This window comes from Suncus etruscus, chromosome 10 (genome assembly GCF_024139225.1).
Source record: "Suncus etruscus isolate mSunEtr1 chromosome 10, mSunEtr1.pri.cur, whole genome shotgun sequence".
Lineage (NCBI taxonomy): Eukaryota > Metazoa > Chordata > Mammalia > Eulipotyphla > Soricidae > Suncus > Suncus etruscus.
The window spans coordinates 92,990,715-93,010,197 of NC_064857.1; the positions used below are offsets into that span (position 1 = coordinate 92,990,715).

General features: G+C 35.9%; 1 protein-coding gene and 1 non-coding gene across 2 annotated transcripts in view; both read right to left on the minus strand.

The window, feature by feature from the left end:
- Positions 1-19,483, minus strand: part of FBN1 (fibrillin 1) — a 271,458-nt gene that overhangs the window by 98,520 nt on the left and 153,455 nt on the right. Inside the window, exons 11-16 of the mRNA XM_049782524.1 lie at positions 11,839-12,030; positions 11,114-11,254; positions 9,286-9,405; positions 6,176-6,301; positions 4,196-4,318; positions 897-1,019 (exon numbers count right to left, since the gene is read on the minus strand). Of these exons, the coding sequence (XP_049638481.1) occupies positions 897-1,019; positions 4,196-4,318; positions 6,176-6,301; positions 9,286-9,405; positions 11,114-11,254; positions 11,839-12,030 (825 nt within the window). The remainder of the gene's footprint in view (positions 1-896; positions 1,020-4,195; positions 4,319-6,175; positions 6,302-9,285; positions 9,406-11,113; positions 11,255-11,838; positions 12,031-19,483) is intronic.
- Positions 7,622-7,727, minus strand: LOC126021549 (U6 spliceosomal RNA). The gene has a single exon (XR_007500056.1). It is a non-coding gene; the product is annotated as a U6 spliceosomal RNA (small nuclear RNA).

Genomic DNA, 19,483 nt, shown 5'->3' on the forward strand with positions numbered 1-19,483 from the left:
TTGGGTTTGAGTCATAAAAAGAACACCCCCTTCACCAATGCAACATTCTCAACACCAATGGCCCCTATCTCCCTCCTTTCCGACCCCCTGCCTGCATTCGAGATAGGCATTCTACTTCTCTCATTTAAACATTGTCATGATCGTTGTTAGAATAGTTATTTCTCTAACTGCACTCACCACTCTTTATGTTGAGTTTCATATCGTGAGCCAGTCCTTCCAGCCCTCATCTCTATTGTCTCTGGGCATTATTACAATACTGTCTCTTATTTTTTTTAACACCAATAGATAAGTGAGACTATTCTGTGTGTGTGTCTCTCTCTCCCTCTGACTTATTTCACTCAGCATAATAGATTCCAGGTACATCCATGTATAGGAAAATGTCATGACTTCATTTTTCTTGATGGCTCCATAATATTCCATTGTGTATATGTACCACAGTTTCTTTAGCCATTCATCTGTTGAAGGGCATCTTACAAAACCTCAACTTTTCATAAAACCACACAAAAAAGAATCATCATTTGGTCACCATTTGGTTTCTTTAGTAACCATGTCTCTACTTCCCTTTGAATGTTTAATTCTCTTTGAAAATGTAATGAGCATCTACGGGCCAATTTTAAAAAGTCATTATTATCAAAGGAGAGTTGGAGAAAACTGAGGTCTGCTATCTGATTAGGAAAGAAAAGTGGAAGGGAAAAGTGGGAGCTCTTTGGTTTTCATGGATCTCAGCATGTCATTCCATAGCTTGAATTAGGATCCAATTTCTATAAGAGAATGAATGCTGTTGGTTTGGTGGTCAGCAAATATTGATATTATAGCTACCACTTTAGGAAGCCCATGTCTTTTATTGTTTTATTGTTTGTCAGGGATTGGTCTTTATCTAGTATGGTTAATCTTACCGACACACACACGTCCATCCAGGCCCACAGCCAATCCAGGGAAGCACTCGCATCTATAGGAGCCTTCAGTGTTGACACATCGCCCATTCATGCAAATTCCAGGTGTTTCACACTCATTGATATCTGGAGGGGAGAGAGAAATACTTATTAAGTATTAAGTGACTTTAAAATAAATTGTGCCTTTACTTTTGAGGGCCCGCATCAGGGATTTCTCCTGATTCTGCACTTGGTATCACTCTTGGCCATGCTTGAGGGGCCACATTGGGATAGCAGTGATTGAAACCACTTTGGACATGTGCAAAGCCAGCACCTTATCCACTGTACTCTGGCCCTCCTGAGTGACTTTTACCTAAATCCCTAACACATTTACCATTTTTTTATGACTCAGAGATGGCACCTGTTATGACTCATTATCATGTCCTTTGAGAAAATAACAAAAATCTACCTGAATTTTGTATTCTGAGAAAATTATTACTTAGATTGAAATTATAGAATTTTATTAATATTTTCCTAAGTAATTTTCAATCCAAAACGGAATGACAAAGGCCAAAACAAAATAGAGAAAGGACATGAAGTCGCGAAGACAAAGGGTCTTTTAAAATGTTCCACATAATAGTTCTTCCAGGAACTGCAGAGAACTAACTGGATGAAGCATCTTTGATCTGCACCAGAGCTCTTTCTTTTGGCAACCAGCTTTCAGGCTACTGTTGGTCTGCCTTGTTTCACTCTTGGAATAATTGTCATACAACAAAGTGCTTCTATGCTACATTTCTGGAGAGACAGAAAATTAATATATATGGTCTTGATGACCATTTCTGGCCAACAACAGCACTGTAAGTAATTGGAACCCAGTTATGAGAAGTCTTTCTTAAATATTAAAATATTTTTAGTGTCATGTGAGCTTACTTTGGGATGTCTTGTAAAAGACTTTATTGAACTCATACTAATAATAATTATAGAGATTATCCCCCTTAGAGGGAACATAAAAATATTACCCAAAATATATTGAAAAAGATGTATCACTTAGAAGTTAGCTACTGTTATTTTTTTAACACTTTCATTAATAAAATAGTGCATAAAAGGATTTCTCTGAACTAGAAAATTCAAACTAAAATATCTTGGCATTTTTCTAACCTTAAGTTATATGACACAAAATATATCCAGAGAGTTCAAAATCTGGAGCCGGAGTGGTGGTGCATGGTAAGGCATTTGCCTTGCATGTGGCTGACCTAGGACCAACAGCGGTTAGATCCCCCAGCATCCCATATGGTCCCCCAAGCCAGGAGCGATTTCTGAGCACAGAGATTTCTGAGCCAGGAGTAATCCCTGAGCATCACCAGGTGTGGCCCCAAAACAAAACCAAAACCAAAAACAAAAAAAAGAGTTCAAAATCCCATGTACATATTGTACTTTAAAACATCAGTTACATTTAGCTATTTTGATCAACTATGTATTCATGTTGAGATCTTCAGTGAAATAATGGTAATCACTTTTTGAAAATAAATACAAAATCTTTTTATTGGGACAGAACACACCACTCACAGTAAGCATATTTATTTCTCAGAGAATCAACTGGTAAACCACAATCTGTACCCTGTTTTCTAATTGTTAGAGATTGGTAGATTTGCCTATCTAGTTTCGAACACAGCGTGGTGGCTCAGAATTACATGCTCAACACTAGAACAATTTTTCCACTATGTCAAAAGAAATCATGGACAAGAAAGATATTCAGCATGCAAGGTGTTTTCTTTATTTTCCCCTAAATCTCATTAGAGTATATGTGTTCCATGTTCTCTATATACAGAAAAAAAAAAGACAAGAATGAGAAATGCTTTCTCTCTAGCTCCTCTTTTTTTTTTTTTCATCTCTCTAGCTCTAATTCTTTTTTTCCCCCCTATTTTAGATTTTGGGCCACACCCGGTGGTACTCAGGGCTTGCTCCCAGCTATGTGTTTAGAAACTGCTCCTGATTTGGGGGATCATATAGGATGCCGGGGATCGAACCCAGGTTCATCGCATGCAAGGCGATTATTGCAAATATTCTACTGCTGTGCTATCACTCTGGCCTCTAGCTCTGGTTCTTAAGCAAGAATGCTAGCTAAATTAAACCTTACAAATCATCATGTACTTTCCAATGAATGAAACAATTTAGTTTTTGATAGGATATTAGTTCACTATTGCAAATGGTTACAAAACTTAGTTTCATCGATGAGGTCCAAGATCCGAGTTAGAACTAGACTTTTCAAAGAATATCATATTCAAACCAAGTTCAATAAATGCTAAAATGCTTCTCTCAAAGCCTTCTGTTCATAGTTCCAGAATCAGAAATATAGAATAATTGAACATTGAGACAATAGAATAAAATCATATGGTGTCTCTTCTCTGAGTGCCCTTGATGGACAGATTTGGCAAAGAGATAGGGCCTTATGTTAAGGTGATGTCAAAATGTACCCACGCACAATAATCATTCTGCTCTGACTATATCAGTTAAGGAACATTCAGCAAAAATTTATCCCTAATGAGCAATTTTCAAAAAACAAACTCATAATATCTTAATTGTCACTTCAGTCCTTAAAGCAGTGATATTATTTCAAAAGTTAGCAAGTATGGATTACTTCTGCTTAGTTCTACTGCTTTTTTTTTTTTTTTGCTTAGGTAGCCTGGTTCAAGTATAAATAAATACATAGTCTATGAATGACTTTGTTTCTTAAGAATTCTGGATATTATGAAGAAAAAATTATTTAAAGTAAAAGTTTACTATATTTTATTTGCCAGAAGATGCATAAAGTGATCAATAGCAATCACCAAGAAACCTAACTGCTAAGGTTTACAAGAAAGACGCAAAACTCAAGACTAAAAGATGTTGGTAGATCAACTAATGGTTTAACTTCTCATTCATTTCTTGTATAGCCTTCAAGCTTCTTGAGAAGACCCCAAATACTATTTAAGTGTTTGGGTAGCTAGAGTTCCAGCCAGGTTTCCTTAACCAGAACATAGGGTATTTTCAGTAGGGAGAACAAATAAAAAAGATGGTACTACTAGACAATGTTGAGAGAAAAATTAAAAAAAAACAGATGAAGAACATTATATAGAGCAGTGGTCCTCAAACTATGGCCCACAGGCTACATATTGTATTTGTATCTGTTTTGTTTAAGATAAGATATATGCAGTGTGCATAAGAATTCATTCATAATTTTTGTTTTTACTATAGTCAGACTCTCCAATGGTCTGAGGGACAGTGAACTGGCCCCCTGTTTAAAAAGTTTGAGGACCCCTGATATAGAGTTTTATAGCACAGACCTTTGCAATAACGCCCATCTGATGCCAGCTGGAATCCAGGTTTGCAAATACATTTAAAGCTTCCATCTTCATTGATGCACATTCCATTCAGGCACATATTCCTTATGCTGCATTCATCCATATCTGCGTAAACGAAAGATACACTTTCTGAGAGAAGAATATTTTCAAAGGAAATCAACTTGTATGAAAATGATCTGTTTCTTCACATTACTTCCTTTATTTATTGTTATAAGATTAACTTCTATCCAAGTTATAGTCTACACAGAAGATAAAGAAATAGGAAATATTTATTTGAAGTTCTCAGGTTTTGGTAAGTAGGTGCAAATTATAGGACAAAATTTATTTTATGAAATACATGCACATATGCATATTATCCATGAGTTAATGTAAAACCTAAGTATCTGTGTTTGCACCAACATCAATATATTCATATGTATGTTATAGATTATGTACATATAAAATTAATATATTTTAAATTTATTTATTTATTTATTTTGGGGGTCCACACCCAGTGATGCTCAGGAATTACTCCTGGCTATGTGCTCAGAAATCGCTCCTGGCTTGGGGGACCATATGGGATGCCAGGGGATCAAACTGTAGTTAGTTCTAGGCTAGTCCAGGCAAGGCAGACACCTTACTGCTTATGCCATTGCTCTGTCCCCTAAAATTTATATATTTTATAAATTTGGTTAGGTTGCTACCAAGACACCTCAGTGTTACAAAACTGATAAGTTAACAAACTTCAGTTACTTCAGAGTTAGTTCGGTTACAAAACTGGAAAATGTCACAAAAGGACAAGGAATACATTTATTTCACAAATCCATACTAAAAACTAAAATAAAATAAAATCTAAAAAGGATGGCAAGGAAGATGGTCTAATGGACTTAAGCATATTCTTTGCATATGGGAGACCCAAATTTCATCATCAGCACTTCATGGTTCCCACCAGCACCACAGGGAACTACCCCCAAGCACTGTTGGTATGACTCAAAACCAAAACAGAGCAAAACTAAACTAAAGGCACAAAATTTGTAATGTATTTAGATTACTTAAGGATGGTTCCAAAACTTGGAGCTCAGAGGAGAGCTTACAGCCTGAAGTAATTTTAAATAGGTGAAGAAAAACATGATTTTTAAATGCAAAACGAAAGTACAGACTAGAACCATGTCAATGAGCATTTAGGATTTCTTCATTGTTGGATTATTTCTTTAAATTCACTTGTACTTTATATTATGTTTCTTTTCTCTGGGGAGGTACTTGGTCTTCTCCACATACTGTGTTTTCATTTATAGGCTTTAGTCAGACTAAAGTAACATGAATTTTCTTTTTTAAAAAAACAGGATCCTTTCCAAATAAGAATGTTGGCATTGTCTTTTATTGTATCACTGAGATATTCTGCCAAAAAATGTTTCTAAGAACAATTTTTGAAATTCTTTTAATGTATGAATAGATTCTTGGAATCATTCCCCCAAAACATTGGGAAAGATGATAGGAGCATTCTTTAATTTTTGCTGAGCCTAAGAGATAAAAACTCATCAATAATAGTCAAATATTATTAGACAGGCACTTAAACAAAAGGACCATAAATGACTAACTAATGCATGGACTTCATGTGTACTCTTTAAAATGCATTATTCAAATACTGAGTATATAAAATTAGAAACTAATGACTTGTGCTACAAAAATGTCATCAATATTAGGAATCCAGAAAGGGCAAGTTCTTTTCTATTCTTATGTACTTATTTACTTACAGTATCTGGGTCACAATTGGCAGTACTCAAGACTTACTCTGGGTTAAATAAGTGCCCAACCCAATGCACTCTTTCTCAAGACCCCAGAAAATGATATTTTAGAAAATTAGTTTTTCTTTCTGGATAGCAGTTTGATATTTTGACCTTTATTAATATACCTTTTTTTTATTATCCTAAAAGTGAGATGGAAGAGGAGGAGCATCTACTTTTGTTATTATGCTGCTCCTACCTTCACAGTTCTTGCCATCTACAGTCACATGAAAGCCTGCATTACAGACACAGTGGAAACTGCCATCCGTGTTGACACAACGTCCGTTGTTGCAGATACGGCCATTCTGTAAACATTCGTCAATGTCTGAAATCAAAGTTAAGATAAAAGAAGTTGTTTTACTTAAGTATTTTCAAAGGTTTTATTTCCCCTTCCCTTAATCTCCCAAGCAGTCTTGTTTTTAATTTCCAACTAATATTCTTCATCATCAACTTGGTATCACATAACATGTTATCTAGTATTACTAATTGAAGTTTCAAACACATAGATAAAGAGAAAATGTCATTATAAAAGTATTTGCTGTAACCTTAATTTCTAATAGGATTCCTGAAAAATCTCAATTCTATAAACTAAGTAATTTTTCCTTCATTATTTCTTGGATACTTTAATAATAAGTTGGAATATAGCTAAAGATATAGATAGATATTTATTGAGTGTTCATTAATACCCTTAAACAAATGGTAAAAAAAAAGACAAATCTTATAGCTAAATCACAAGAAAACATCAGAAAAAGTATATATTATAATTATAATATAAAATTTTTATGATATAATACTTTTATTATTATTTTAATAACAATATTAATTCTATTCTATCTGAGACCTACTAATATCATGACTTTGAAAGGTTGGTTTTCCTTACAGCAGTTCTGGTCCAGTTGTATTGTTCACACATTCTTAGTCTCTTTTATGACTTTATGAGTATTCTACCTACCAAATAAATATTGGTAACTTGAAGGCAGAATTCCCTCCCCTCATTTTTTTTCACTGTTTCATTTTATGCCAAAGAAAACAACGGTTCAGTTTTCTTTAGTTACTAAAAATAACTCAAGAAAACTTTGATCTCTCCATAAAAGATTGATACAAAATGAACTGCATGGTCCCCTGCATTCACTGCACCTCTCCATTTCTAGGCTACACACCTGAATGAACACCCCCAAGAAGAGTAGCACAGACTTCCTAGACTACACAGTATCCACTCTCCCGTGCTGTTCTCCACTTGATGAACACCAGCGGCCTGTGCAGTGTTGTGAAGGAGAAACCCATTGATGCAGTGTTCCTAGTCGGAAGTCATTCAACATGCTCGAATGTCCAAAAATTAAAAAATTTCAGGGTGTGTGAGATCTTCTGCCTGTCTACCTTACTGATACATGGTGTTTGTGGGTTGACCTTCCAATGCACTTTCTGGGCAGACCCAAGACACTGACTAGCTGAGGCAGTCTGGCCTTTCTTTCATCTGATCTTCTTGCCAACAATCCATGATGCTTTTCTCCCTCATCTATTTATTTCTTAATTCTTGCTAAAACCTAACTTTTCCTGTGCTCCAAAAAAGCAGAAAAAGTCACATATTTTTAGCATGCTCTTTTAAAAAGAGTCTATAATTCTTTGGTTCCCCCAAATAATATTTTTAAATATGGAACGCTTCACGAATTTACATGTCATCCTTGTGCAGGGGCCATGCTAATCTCTCTGTATCGTTCCAATTTTAGTATATGTGCTGTCGAAGCGAGCACATCCCCCCAAAAATTAACAGAATAGAGAGTTAAGTGTCTTCTGACTAATTTCAGAAAGCCAATGGCTTTGCACTGAATGATACTATCAATGAAAGGCTCAGCATCCAAATCCTCGTCCATTTTTATTTTTGTTTATTCTGCCCCTTTCTATTATTTCTATTATTCAGATCCTGTGTTCTCAGTTATATTTACATCATTCTTGCCAGTGTGACAACTGTTGAATGTAGGCATGCTATCATTTTTTTATATTTTTGGTTAGCTTAGCTCTTAAAGAAAACCACTTGGGGTTTTGAGGTAATTCTTGGTCTACAATAAATTTTCAACTTGTTGACAAGAAAACGAATCAACATTGCTCCAGTTTGGTATTCTTAATAAAGTTTTCATTTGATTATTCAATAATCTAGTCTTCTAGTTTTAGTCTATTTTTCTTTCACAGAGCAATATGCCCAAATACAATGTCTAGACCTGCTAATTATTATCGTGATAGTTATAATATTAAAGAGGTTTTATCTCAGTTATTCAAGTTATCGATATTTTTAATTCTCTAAATCTGTAATTCTATAATAGAACAATAATAGAAGTAGTAAGAGGTTAAAATATTCTGCTCTAGTTTCTTCATGTTCAGCATTGTCTTTTATAAGCAGTGTACCAAAAACACACTAATTACAAGAAATCCCTAAGAACCCATTTCAAATTGTTTGAAACTACCCACTGATAAATAAAAACTTTTAAAACTATCCTCAACTCATAAAGATATTCTCATTAATGGCTAACAAATGTTAAAGTGGCACTTATATTACTCTTCCTAGTATTTAATTTTAATAGTTTGGCCTCTTTTATCTGGTTTCTGTGACAATTTTTAGAGATAGAGACAAATATTTGAGTGTATCTGTTTCATTGTTGAAAAGGGCATTTTTGGTTGTAAGTTGTTCAACAAATAGCATAGTAGTATGCATGATATTTAATTTAATAAACAAACATAAAGGATAATTTTGATTTGGGGCACTCAGTAGGGCTTAGGGGTATCTGGGTTTTGTATTGTGTGATGCCGGTTGTTCAGCTGGGGTCACCACATGCAAGACAAATGCCTTAATTAAAAGGAGAATTTTTGTGCTGAGGGTTCTATTAATTTCCAAGTGGTACTACTCCTGGCTTCACTAATAAATAATTTAACCCTGAGACCTTATCCGTGAGACCATTTTCATTATAAGTGACTTGCATGCTATTTCACTTGTTGGGTTTGTGCCAACAAAAAAATAACATGAATCTCTTGCCCTTAGAATAAAAATTAATGAACACTAGTAATGAAACAATTACAAAAATGTCTTGACTATCAGATATCCCCACATCCTAAAACATCTTTAAAATAGTTTGAATAACTAAGAGATACTATCTGTCACTATCCTGAGAGGCAATACAGAGAAATAAGTCCAAAACTACCAGGACTATAGGACTATATCTGTCTTTCCTGTAGGGTCACTTAAACCCCAGTGAATGTCTTTGAAGCAGATTTCCCTGATGCCATGAACATATCACGTATGTCAAATGTGGGTCCTACCTCGGCACTCTGTGCGGGTGAGGGTGCTCTGGTATCCACTTCGGCACTGGCAGATGTAGGAACCCGGAGTGTTGACACAGTCTCCACCAGCACAGGGGTTTCTCTCACATTCATCAACATCTAAGAAACCCAGACAATTTTAGGAAGAAACTAGATACTAAGATCTTCCAACTCTAAGACCATGTTACAGGTTATTTTCTTTTCATTAAATAAACTTTCATTTTAAGAAACAAATAATGAAATCTTTCTTTCCATTTTAATATATTGTATCATCAATCTCTGAAGAGTGGTTAAGGTGAGCATCTAAAAGACATTATCATTCTCTTAGTTTTCTGAGGATAATGCCGACTCAATATTCCCTTGCTAGTAAACACTTTTCCCTCCTTGAGGATGGCCCAAGAGAATCAAACTGATACATTTGATATGGCTTCTGAAGATATTAAAATCTTTATAAATTTTCTAAAATGGCTAATTATATGAGCCTTTTCCCTTAGCATTCAACTCAAATCTTTAGTGCCAGACTAGAAGCAATTATTGTTGTCCTGATCATTCTCACCTTTCTTCAAGTTAACTTTCACTCTCCCCTCTTCACCCCACCTGAGAAAATTGCCTCCAGCTTTAAATTATCCTTTAGAGGTTAACTAGCTTATCTTATCCTGTTTGACAACATGAGGAAACAAAGATTTATCAATAATAACCCTCTTGTCCAAGTCTCTTTGCTTCTGAAGGAAGGACAGGTTTGAGTCCACAGGCTTCATCCCTGAGCAGATCAGTTTTTTCAAAAGAGGGCTCTTTCCTAGCACCAGAAAGCTATACAGCATGAGAAAAATAACTACTTCTGTCCACATGATCTGTAATTGCATCAGAATCACAACAGAGCTAAAGAAAGGCATTTATAATTTTTCATTTAGATCATAATTGGGTACTAGACCATTTTGTAAATTGATTTCTCTCATGCTACACGTCCTATCTTCACTAACTTATATGCCTTGTCAACCACTTAGCTTCTCCCCCATCTAGAAAGTGAAACTATGTTTAACTATCTAAATATATTTTAATATAAATATATATTTACTAATAAATATATACTTACTAGTAAAATATTATATAGGTATATGTTACTAGTAAATGTTTATTTACTAAATAACTAAAGTAGTTACTTTAACTATACTGAACTATAAAATATTTAATAATTTTAAATTAGTATTATGTATAAAATTGTACACTTTGAAGGATATTTTTTATTTTAAAAGTGAGGTTATTTCTAAAGTTGATTCAATTGGAACTACCAGAAAGAGCTTGAATGTAACTGACAATAAGCATTCAAGTCATGGTAGAAAGGGAAATAATGTTTTCTATCTCTATCCCCCCTCCAAAATATGTCTGTGCCTTACTCCCCAGAATGTGTGGCTGTAATAAGGGGAATTAAAGTTGCACATGAAATTGAGGTTGCTAAGGACTTTGAAATGAAGGAGAGTTTATAGATCATTCAAGTGGATCAAATGAAAGAATCATCTGCTTAAAAATGAAAAAGGAAATTGGAAGAAATTTTATAATGTAATCTTTGGATATAAAGGAAGGATATAAAAATGTAAAAACTTTAGAATCTGAATAAACAAAAATATGGGTTCTCCTTGAAAGCTCCCTAGAGGAACACAGATCTTCTGATACCTTGATTTTGGTCCAGTGAGGCCTTATGTTGGGCTTCTATCAAGCCTTTACAACCATGATAATAAATTTGAGTTCTTTTAAGCCACTGAGTTTGAGAAAATCCGATGTAGTCACAATATGTTACTTAATGGTACCAGTCTCACCATCTCTCACATACCAATGCATTCTCCACGGAGGTCCAGCTGGAATCCTTGGTTACACTCACATCGGTAGCTCCCAGGAGTTGGGATGCAGTGTCCATTTTGACAGAGATAGCGAAATAACTGGCAGTAATCAGTGACATTGACAGGCAGCACCTCTAAAGAAATAGTAAACGTCGTTAAGATTATTTTAAACTTTCAACTGACAACAATGGACAATAGACTGAAAGATAAAGGAAGAATACTCTTCAACAAGGTCACCTGGAACCAATAGAGAATTTTTCTGTTCTTGTGTATAGAAATCACACAGGCCTGGTACCCTTCAACTCAGCTTCTGTCTATTTCTCTACCTGCTTTTCTCCACCTTTCTCTGTCTCACTGTTAAGCCTCCAATTGGGGAAATAACCAAGGCAGTGAATTATTGGTAATAAACTTCTGGCATAACTATTTTGCATGACATAGAATCCAGAGTATAACTGCAGTACCTACTCTGTGAATTCAACCGTCAATCTCTTCCTACACTCTTTAAGAGTTAGCTGAGGTTCATTCAAAAAGTGAGGGGAGGCATACCTTCATTTCTCAAGAATAGCAACATCTCATTTCTCTGTTTTCAATAGGCACATGGAGAAACCTGTCTATTGCAATTTATAAACTAACCTTTTCATCAAAGAAGTGGCAAACAGTTACTGAAGTACCATAAACAACAGCAAGCTAACCTGATGAGTGCAAGAGAAAAGATAACTTGAAGTCTTACGTGGTGGTCCCCGAGATGGATACACATCCACTGGTGGACGAGGTCCCGGAACATGAGGTCCAGGAGGAAAGCCAGGAGGAACAGGGTGAACTGGTGGGAGGGGGCCAAGTGGTGGTCCAGGAGGATATCCTGGTCTCTCAGGAGTTACCAGAGGGACAGAGCACAGCCTGTTGAAATCCTCTAAAAAAAATAGCATAACACATGTAAGAGTACTTAACTTACTCTTCCATTTTAATGAGATCTTTAAATAAAATTAATCCTTAAACCATACAGGCCAATTGGAGAAAAAAAATAGCCAAGTGACTACATTTATATTTCTAATGTCTATAACATGAACTATACCCAAGAGATCACTCAAAACCCCAAAACTCAAAACTTGAAAAACAAGAGCTGGGGTTCAGTTCATTTGCCTTGCATGTATGAACCCCTGGGCTCAATTCTTGAAAGGACAAAACAAAACAAAAAAATCCTCAACTCATAAGAAAACCTCCTGCCTATCACATACCCCTTTCCCAACCTAGGAAGTCTTTACTTCTATCATAACTCACCTCAAGTAAGAACAAAATGCCTCTTTCCAGTTTCATTCATAGATAGACTTTAGGGCTTTTAAGTGCACAGTAAAGAGGTTGGGTTTCACTATAAAACTGTGCAACAAGAAGACATTGGAGGTCTCCAGTGACTGGATATAATCATATGAACATGTTTAGAACATGTTCTAAACATCATGGTTGGCAACTATGGAAAATGCTCTAGAGTGATGCCAAACTAACTGCTGAAGACCAAAGGTAAGATACTGATGGTTGAACAAGGGAGAAAGTGATGGAATTGGATAGATTGGACAAATCAGAGGCATATTTTATTTATTTATTTTTATTTTTGGGCCACACCCAGTGACACACAGGAGTTACTCCTGGCTATGCTCTCAGAAATCGCTCCTGGCTTGGGGACCATATGGGATGCTGGGGGATCGAACCGTGATCCGTCCTAGTTCAGCACATGCAAGGTGAACACCCTACCACTTGCACCACCACTTCATTCCCTATTTTATTATTTTATTTTATTTTATTATTTTTAGGCCACCTTTTGCACTATGTTCAGGGATCACTCCGGACAGTGCTCAGGGGATCATATGAGGTACTTATCGGATTTTGAATTCAGGTCAGCCATGTGCAAGGGAAATGCCTTACCTGCTGTACTTACATTATCCAGCCCCTGAAGGATAATTGAGATAAAGATTCTGGGAGTTAGAAAATGTTAGTGGTGGGAGATAAAATGATGACCTCTAATTTTCTGGTTGAAAAGTTGGATAGGTGTTTTCCTCATTTATTGAAAAGGAGGAAACTAATGTGGACTAGGTTTGGTGGTTAAAACCAAATTTTGCTTTGAATATAGGAATTTTGAGAAATCAAACACCCCACTTGGGATGTCAAATATATTTTAAGAAGACAGCTTGAAGCCTAGAGGAGGTCAGAACTGGACATAAATTTTGGGGTAATGGGAAAACAGGGGTATTTAAAGTCATAGGTGTGGATGAGCTCATCTAATAAAGGTGTGGAAAGTAAAGAGAATGGAGTCCATGACTGAGCCCTGGGGAACAACTATTAAAATGACGACGAAATGATTAAGACAGAGGAGGCCTAGGGCAGAATATCTGGCTGTTGCTAATGTGGTACAATAATTCCCTGTACCTCTTGATGTAATTAACTTTTTTCTATAATTACACATGAAGGATGATTTCTATTTCTCATAATGCCAAGTCTTTATGAGACTATATCTAGATGACGTGACATAATTCTTTTCGGGGCTTCCAGAAAAAGGTGCATTTAAACATGTCCATTCAGGTTTTTGAAGAACTATGTTTATGTTTTCTAATAAGAGTAATAATTTGTCATTATTCTCTTCTATAAGTAAGCCAATATAAATTTTAAAATAAATTTTCCTCTTCCCTTGATGCTGATAATTTTTTTATCACGGTTACAATGATATTCAACTTAGATACTTACTAATAGAAGAGAATGACATTTTTCTTTTCCTTATAAATTAAAATCAATAATAATTCTAAGACAAAATGATACCTTATTCACGCAAACATTTTGGCAATTTACATTTGGCTAGATAAATCTTAAAACCATATATACCCTTTTATTATTTGCCTCACAATCATATGTGAGGCATATGATTTTTCAGCTCAGGTGCAGTTTATCTTTTAAGAGAACTCAATTACCACCTTTCAATTATTATTTACTTGGAATTTCAACCCATAGAGAGTCCATAATTCTTAGCTTTATTTGGAAAAGATTTAATATTTGTGCTTCCCTGAGTCGGAATGTTACAATCCCTCCAGTCAAACCACACTGATTCTTCTTATATTCTTCTTATATTATTACCACATGAACATAGATGGCCATCATTTCATTTCCATTACGTTTCTACCACTAATTTTGCACTCTTTAAAAGTCATTATCTCATTCATGACTAGGTCCCATATTCCATTTTGAGTTTAGTACTCAAGAGGGATTCATTAGCTATGTTGGATTTAATTGAATGGAAATTATATTCAGGAACTCACTTTGCGAGAGAAGTAGAATGCCTGTCTCAAATACAGGTAGGGTGGGGAGAAGATGGGGGCATTGGTGATGGGAATGTTGCACTGGTGAAGGGGCGGGTGTTCTTTATACAACTGAGACCCAACTACAATCATGTCTGTAATCAAGGTGCTTAACTAAAGATATCAAAAAAAAAAAATAAAGGAACTCACTTTGCTTCCAAACCCTGATTGTCCCTTTCTTTTTTCTTAGTCTTTTAGGATTTGTAGAAAAGTGGTTGGATAGCTTCTCAGGATTTCTGTTGAGTGAGTGAATTACTTTAAGTATGCCATTAAATTCATCTTAATCTCTCTCAAAAAGTGAAAGATTGGCTCCATTCTCCTTCCCACTTCCTTCAGCTTAAAATACTTCAATTTAAGCCCATTTTACATTTGGAATCGACAACCTGGGAATAAGTCTGTTCAACAAATATCCAACTTTCAATCTCTATTTAATACAGGGATTATACTAATTTTCTTATAAAAGCAACTTGCTTTCTCTTTTAGTTCAGACCAAAAGAGAAAGCAAAAGATTGGGAACAAAAAATAATTGGGCTGAAGGGGTCAATTGTGTACTGTGAACGACAGAATGGTATTTTACTGGAAAACTTAACACAGTATATACTGTTAACTTTTAATGATGCTTCTAAGAATGAAACTGATATAATGTTATATTTATTTATTATTTCTTCAGTGAAAAGCAAACCAATCTAAAAATCTTTCTTTCAATATCGCCATTTTTCCATAATTTAAGCCCAGAGCCCTATAGCACTGGGACTGGAATATGGACATAAATAAATATGCCTACATGCAAGTTATATGCTCTAGCTTTCTGCATTGTCCCGGGCTTCTCTCAGGGCAGTGATTTTTTTTTTCAGTGATACACCTAGGAAAATTGCTCTCTGTCAAATCATACAAGGGCACCAAGCCTCTGCTAAACTTCAATTCAGGCACCAAAAACACTCTGTTTCTTTTCCCCTCTGTTCAAGGCCTCAACCTAGTAAGGATTCCAAGTCAATTCTGCAATTTCTAAGTTAATAGGTACTTAAAATGTGAGTCTCTTGGCAACTAAACCATCTGTCTTAGTGAAAAATATTATATAATAGGGCATAAAACAGGCAATGATTGGAAGTAAAGAATAAGAAACTGAATTAGGGGGTACTTTTAAGCAAAAGAAATGAATTTATAGAGGCTGGGAAAATCTACAAAACTACACCTGCCCAGTGGGGCCCGACCTAGAGAAATTGTGAGTGCTGCGTGGGTGTGTCTGTCTCCTGTCCTGTCGCTTGAATCTCTTGGGAGTGGGCCGAAAAGAGGCTCCAGAAAACTTGCTTTCCCAGAGGCTCATTCAAGGGCGGGCACGAGACTGAAACCCAACAAGAATATACTAGACCTGAAAAGAGAAGTGGAAGAAAGAGGCCTAATAGATATATACAGGAACTCCGCCCCCAGAAGCCTGGATACACATTCTTCTCTAATGTACATGGGACATTCTCCAGGATAGACTACATTCTAGCACATAAAACATGCCTCCATAATATCAAGAGAATAGAAATTTTGCAGGCTACCTTCATTGACCACAAGGCCCTGAAATTATATGTGAACTACAAAGGGACACAAAAGAAAAACTTTAATACCTGGAAGTTAAACAGCCTAATACTGAATAACCAGTGGGTCCGAGATAAAATCAAAGAGGAAATCAAAACCTTCCTAGAAACAAATGACAATGGAGACACAAATTATCAGAATCTATGGGACACAGAATCTATGGGACACAGCAAAAGCGGTACTGAGAGGAAAATTGATAGATTTGCAAGCACACATCAGGAAGAAGAAGGGGCATACCTGAATAGCTTAATGACGCAGCTCATAGAATTAGAAAGTACTCAACAAAAGGACCCAAAAATAGGGAGACAGAAGAAAATAACAAAGCTGAGAGCAGAAATCAATGAAGTGAAAACCCGAAAAACAATCTAAAAGATCAATGACAGCAGAAGTTGGTTCTTTGAAAAAATAAACAAGATTGATAGACCACTGCCAAAACTAACAAAAAAAGAGAGAGAGAAACTTGATAACTCGTATTAGGAATGAAAAAGGAGAGATCACTACTAATATGGTAGAGATCCAAAGGGTAATCAGAAACTACTTTGAGAAACTCTATGCCGCTAAAAATGAAAACCTGGAAGAAATGGATAAATTTTTGGACTCTTATAATCTTCCACGGTTGAATGAAGAGGATGTAGCATATCTAAACACATGCATCACTATTGAGGAAATTAAGACAGTAATCAAATGTCTGCCCCAAAACAAAAGTCCAGGCCCAGATGGATTTACTAATGAATTCTTTCAAACCTTTCAAGAGGAACTTCTACCAATCCTGGCAAGACCCTTTCATAAAATCGAAAAAAACAGGAACACTTCCAAATAGCTTTTATGAAGCCAACATCACCTTGATACCTAAACCAGACAGAGATGCTACCAAAAAAGAAAATTACAGACCAATATCGCTGATGAATACAGATGCAAAGATCCTCAACAAAATCCTGGCAAATAGGATTCAATGCCTCATTAAGAAGATCATCTACTATGATCAAGTAGGTTTCATCCCAGGAATGCAAGGCTGGTTTAACATCCGTAAATCTATCAACATAATACACAACATCAACAACAAGAAAAATAGAAATTACATGATCATATGAATAGACACAGGGAAAGTATTTGATAAGGTCCAACACCCATTATTGATCAAAACTCTCAGCAAGATAGGAATAAAGGAACCTGTGTCAATATAGTTAAGGCCATCTACCACAAGCCTGAGGCAAATATTGTCCTCAATGGAGAAAAACTGAAAGCCTTTCCTCTAAATTCTGGCACAAGACAAGGCTGTCCTCTCTCATCAATCCTATTCAACATAGCACTGGAAGTACTTGCTATAGCGATTAAGCAAGAAAAAGATATCAAGGGAATCCAGATAGGAAAGGAAGAAGTCAAGCTCTCACTGTTTGCAGATGACATGATACTCTACCTAGAAAACCCTAAAGACTCTACCAAAAAGCTTCTAGAAACAGTAGACTCATATAGCAAGGTGGCAGGCTACAAAATTAACACACAAAAATCAATGGCCTTTCTATACACCAATAGTAATAAGGAAGAAATGGACATTAAGAAACAACCCCATTCACAATAGTGCCACACAAACTCAAATATCTTGGAATCAACTTGACTAAAAATGTGAAGGACCTATACAAAGAAAACTATAAAAACTCTGCTCCAAGAAATAAGAGAGGACACACGGAAATGGAAGCACATACCCTGCTCATGGATTGGCAGGATTAACATCAATAAAATGTCCATACTCCCCAAAGAATTGTACAGATTTAATGTAATCCCTCTAAAGATACCCATGACATTCTTCAAAGAAGTAGATCAGGCACTTTTGAAATTCATTTGGAACAATAAACACTCTAGAATAGCTAAAGTAATCATTGGGAAAAAGAATATGGGAGTAATTACTTTCCCCAACTTTAATCTGTACTACAAAGCAATAGTTATCAAAACAGCATGGTATTGGAATAAAGACAGGCCCTCAGATCAGTGGAATAGGCTTGAATACTCAGAGAATGTTCCCCAGACATACAATCACCTAATTTTTGACAAAGGAGCAAGAAATTGTAAAAGGAGCAAAGAAAGCCTCTTTAACAAGTGGTGTTGGCACAACTGGCTAGCCACTTGCAAAAAATTGAACTTAGTCCCCCAGCTATCATCATGTACGAAGGTTAAATCCAAATGGATTAAAGACCTTGATATCAGACCTGAAACCATAAGATATATAGAACAACACGTAGGTAAAACACTCCATGACATTGAGACTAAAGACATCTTCAAGGAGGAAACTGCACTCTCCAAGCAAGTGAAAGCAGAGATTAACAGATGGGAATATATTAAAATGAGAAGCTTCTGCACCTCAAAAGAAATAGCGCCCCGGATACAAGAGCCCCCCACTGAGTGGGAGAAACTATTCTCCCTATACCCATCAGATAAGGGGCTAATCTCCAAAATATACAAGGCACTGACAGAAATATAGAAGAAAAAAACCATCTAATCCCATCAAAAAATGGGGAGAAGAAATGGACAGACACATTGACAAAGAAGAAATACAAATGGCCAAAAGACACATTAAAAAATGCTCCACATCACTAATCATCAGGGAGATGCAAATCAAAACAACTATGAGGTACCACCTCGCACCCCAGAGATTGGCACACATCACAAAGAATGAGAACAAGCAGTGTTGGTGGGGATGTGGAGAGAAAGGAACTCTTATTCACTGCTGGTGAGAATGCCGTCTAGTTCAACCTTTATGGAAAGCAATATGGAGATTCCTCCAAAAACTGGAAATTGAGCTCCCATATGACCCAACTATACCACTCCTAGGAATTTACCCTAGGAACACAAAAATACAATATAAAAATCTCTTCCTTACACCTATATTCATTGCAGCACTATTTATCATAGCAAAACTCTGGAAACAGCCAAGATATCCTTCAACAGATAAATGGCTAAAGAAATATATATATATATATTTCATATACACAAAAGAATATTATGTCAGGAGAGATGATTCATGAAATTTTCCTATACATGGATGTTCATGGAATCTATTATGCTGAGTGAAATAAGTCAGAGAGAGAGAGATAGAGAGAGAGAGAGAGAGAGAGAGAGAGAGAGAGAGAGAAAGATGCAGAATAGTTTCACTCATCTATGGGTTTTAAGAAAAATGAAAGAAATTCTTGCAATAACAACTTTCAGACATGAAAGGAAAAGAGCTGGAAGTAACAGCTCACTTCATGAAGCTCACCACAAAGAGGGATGAGTTTAGTTAGAGAAATAACTACGTTTTGAACTATCCTAATAATGAGAATGTATGAGGGAAATAGAAAGCCTGTCTAGAATACAGGCGGGGGTTGGGTGGGGAGGAGGGAGATTTGGGACATTGGTGATGGGAATGTTGCAGTGGTGATGGGTGGTGTTCTTTACATGACTGAAACC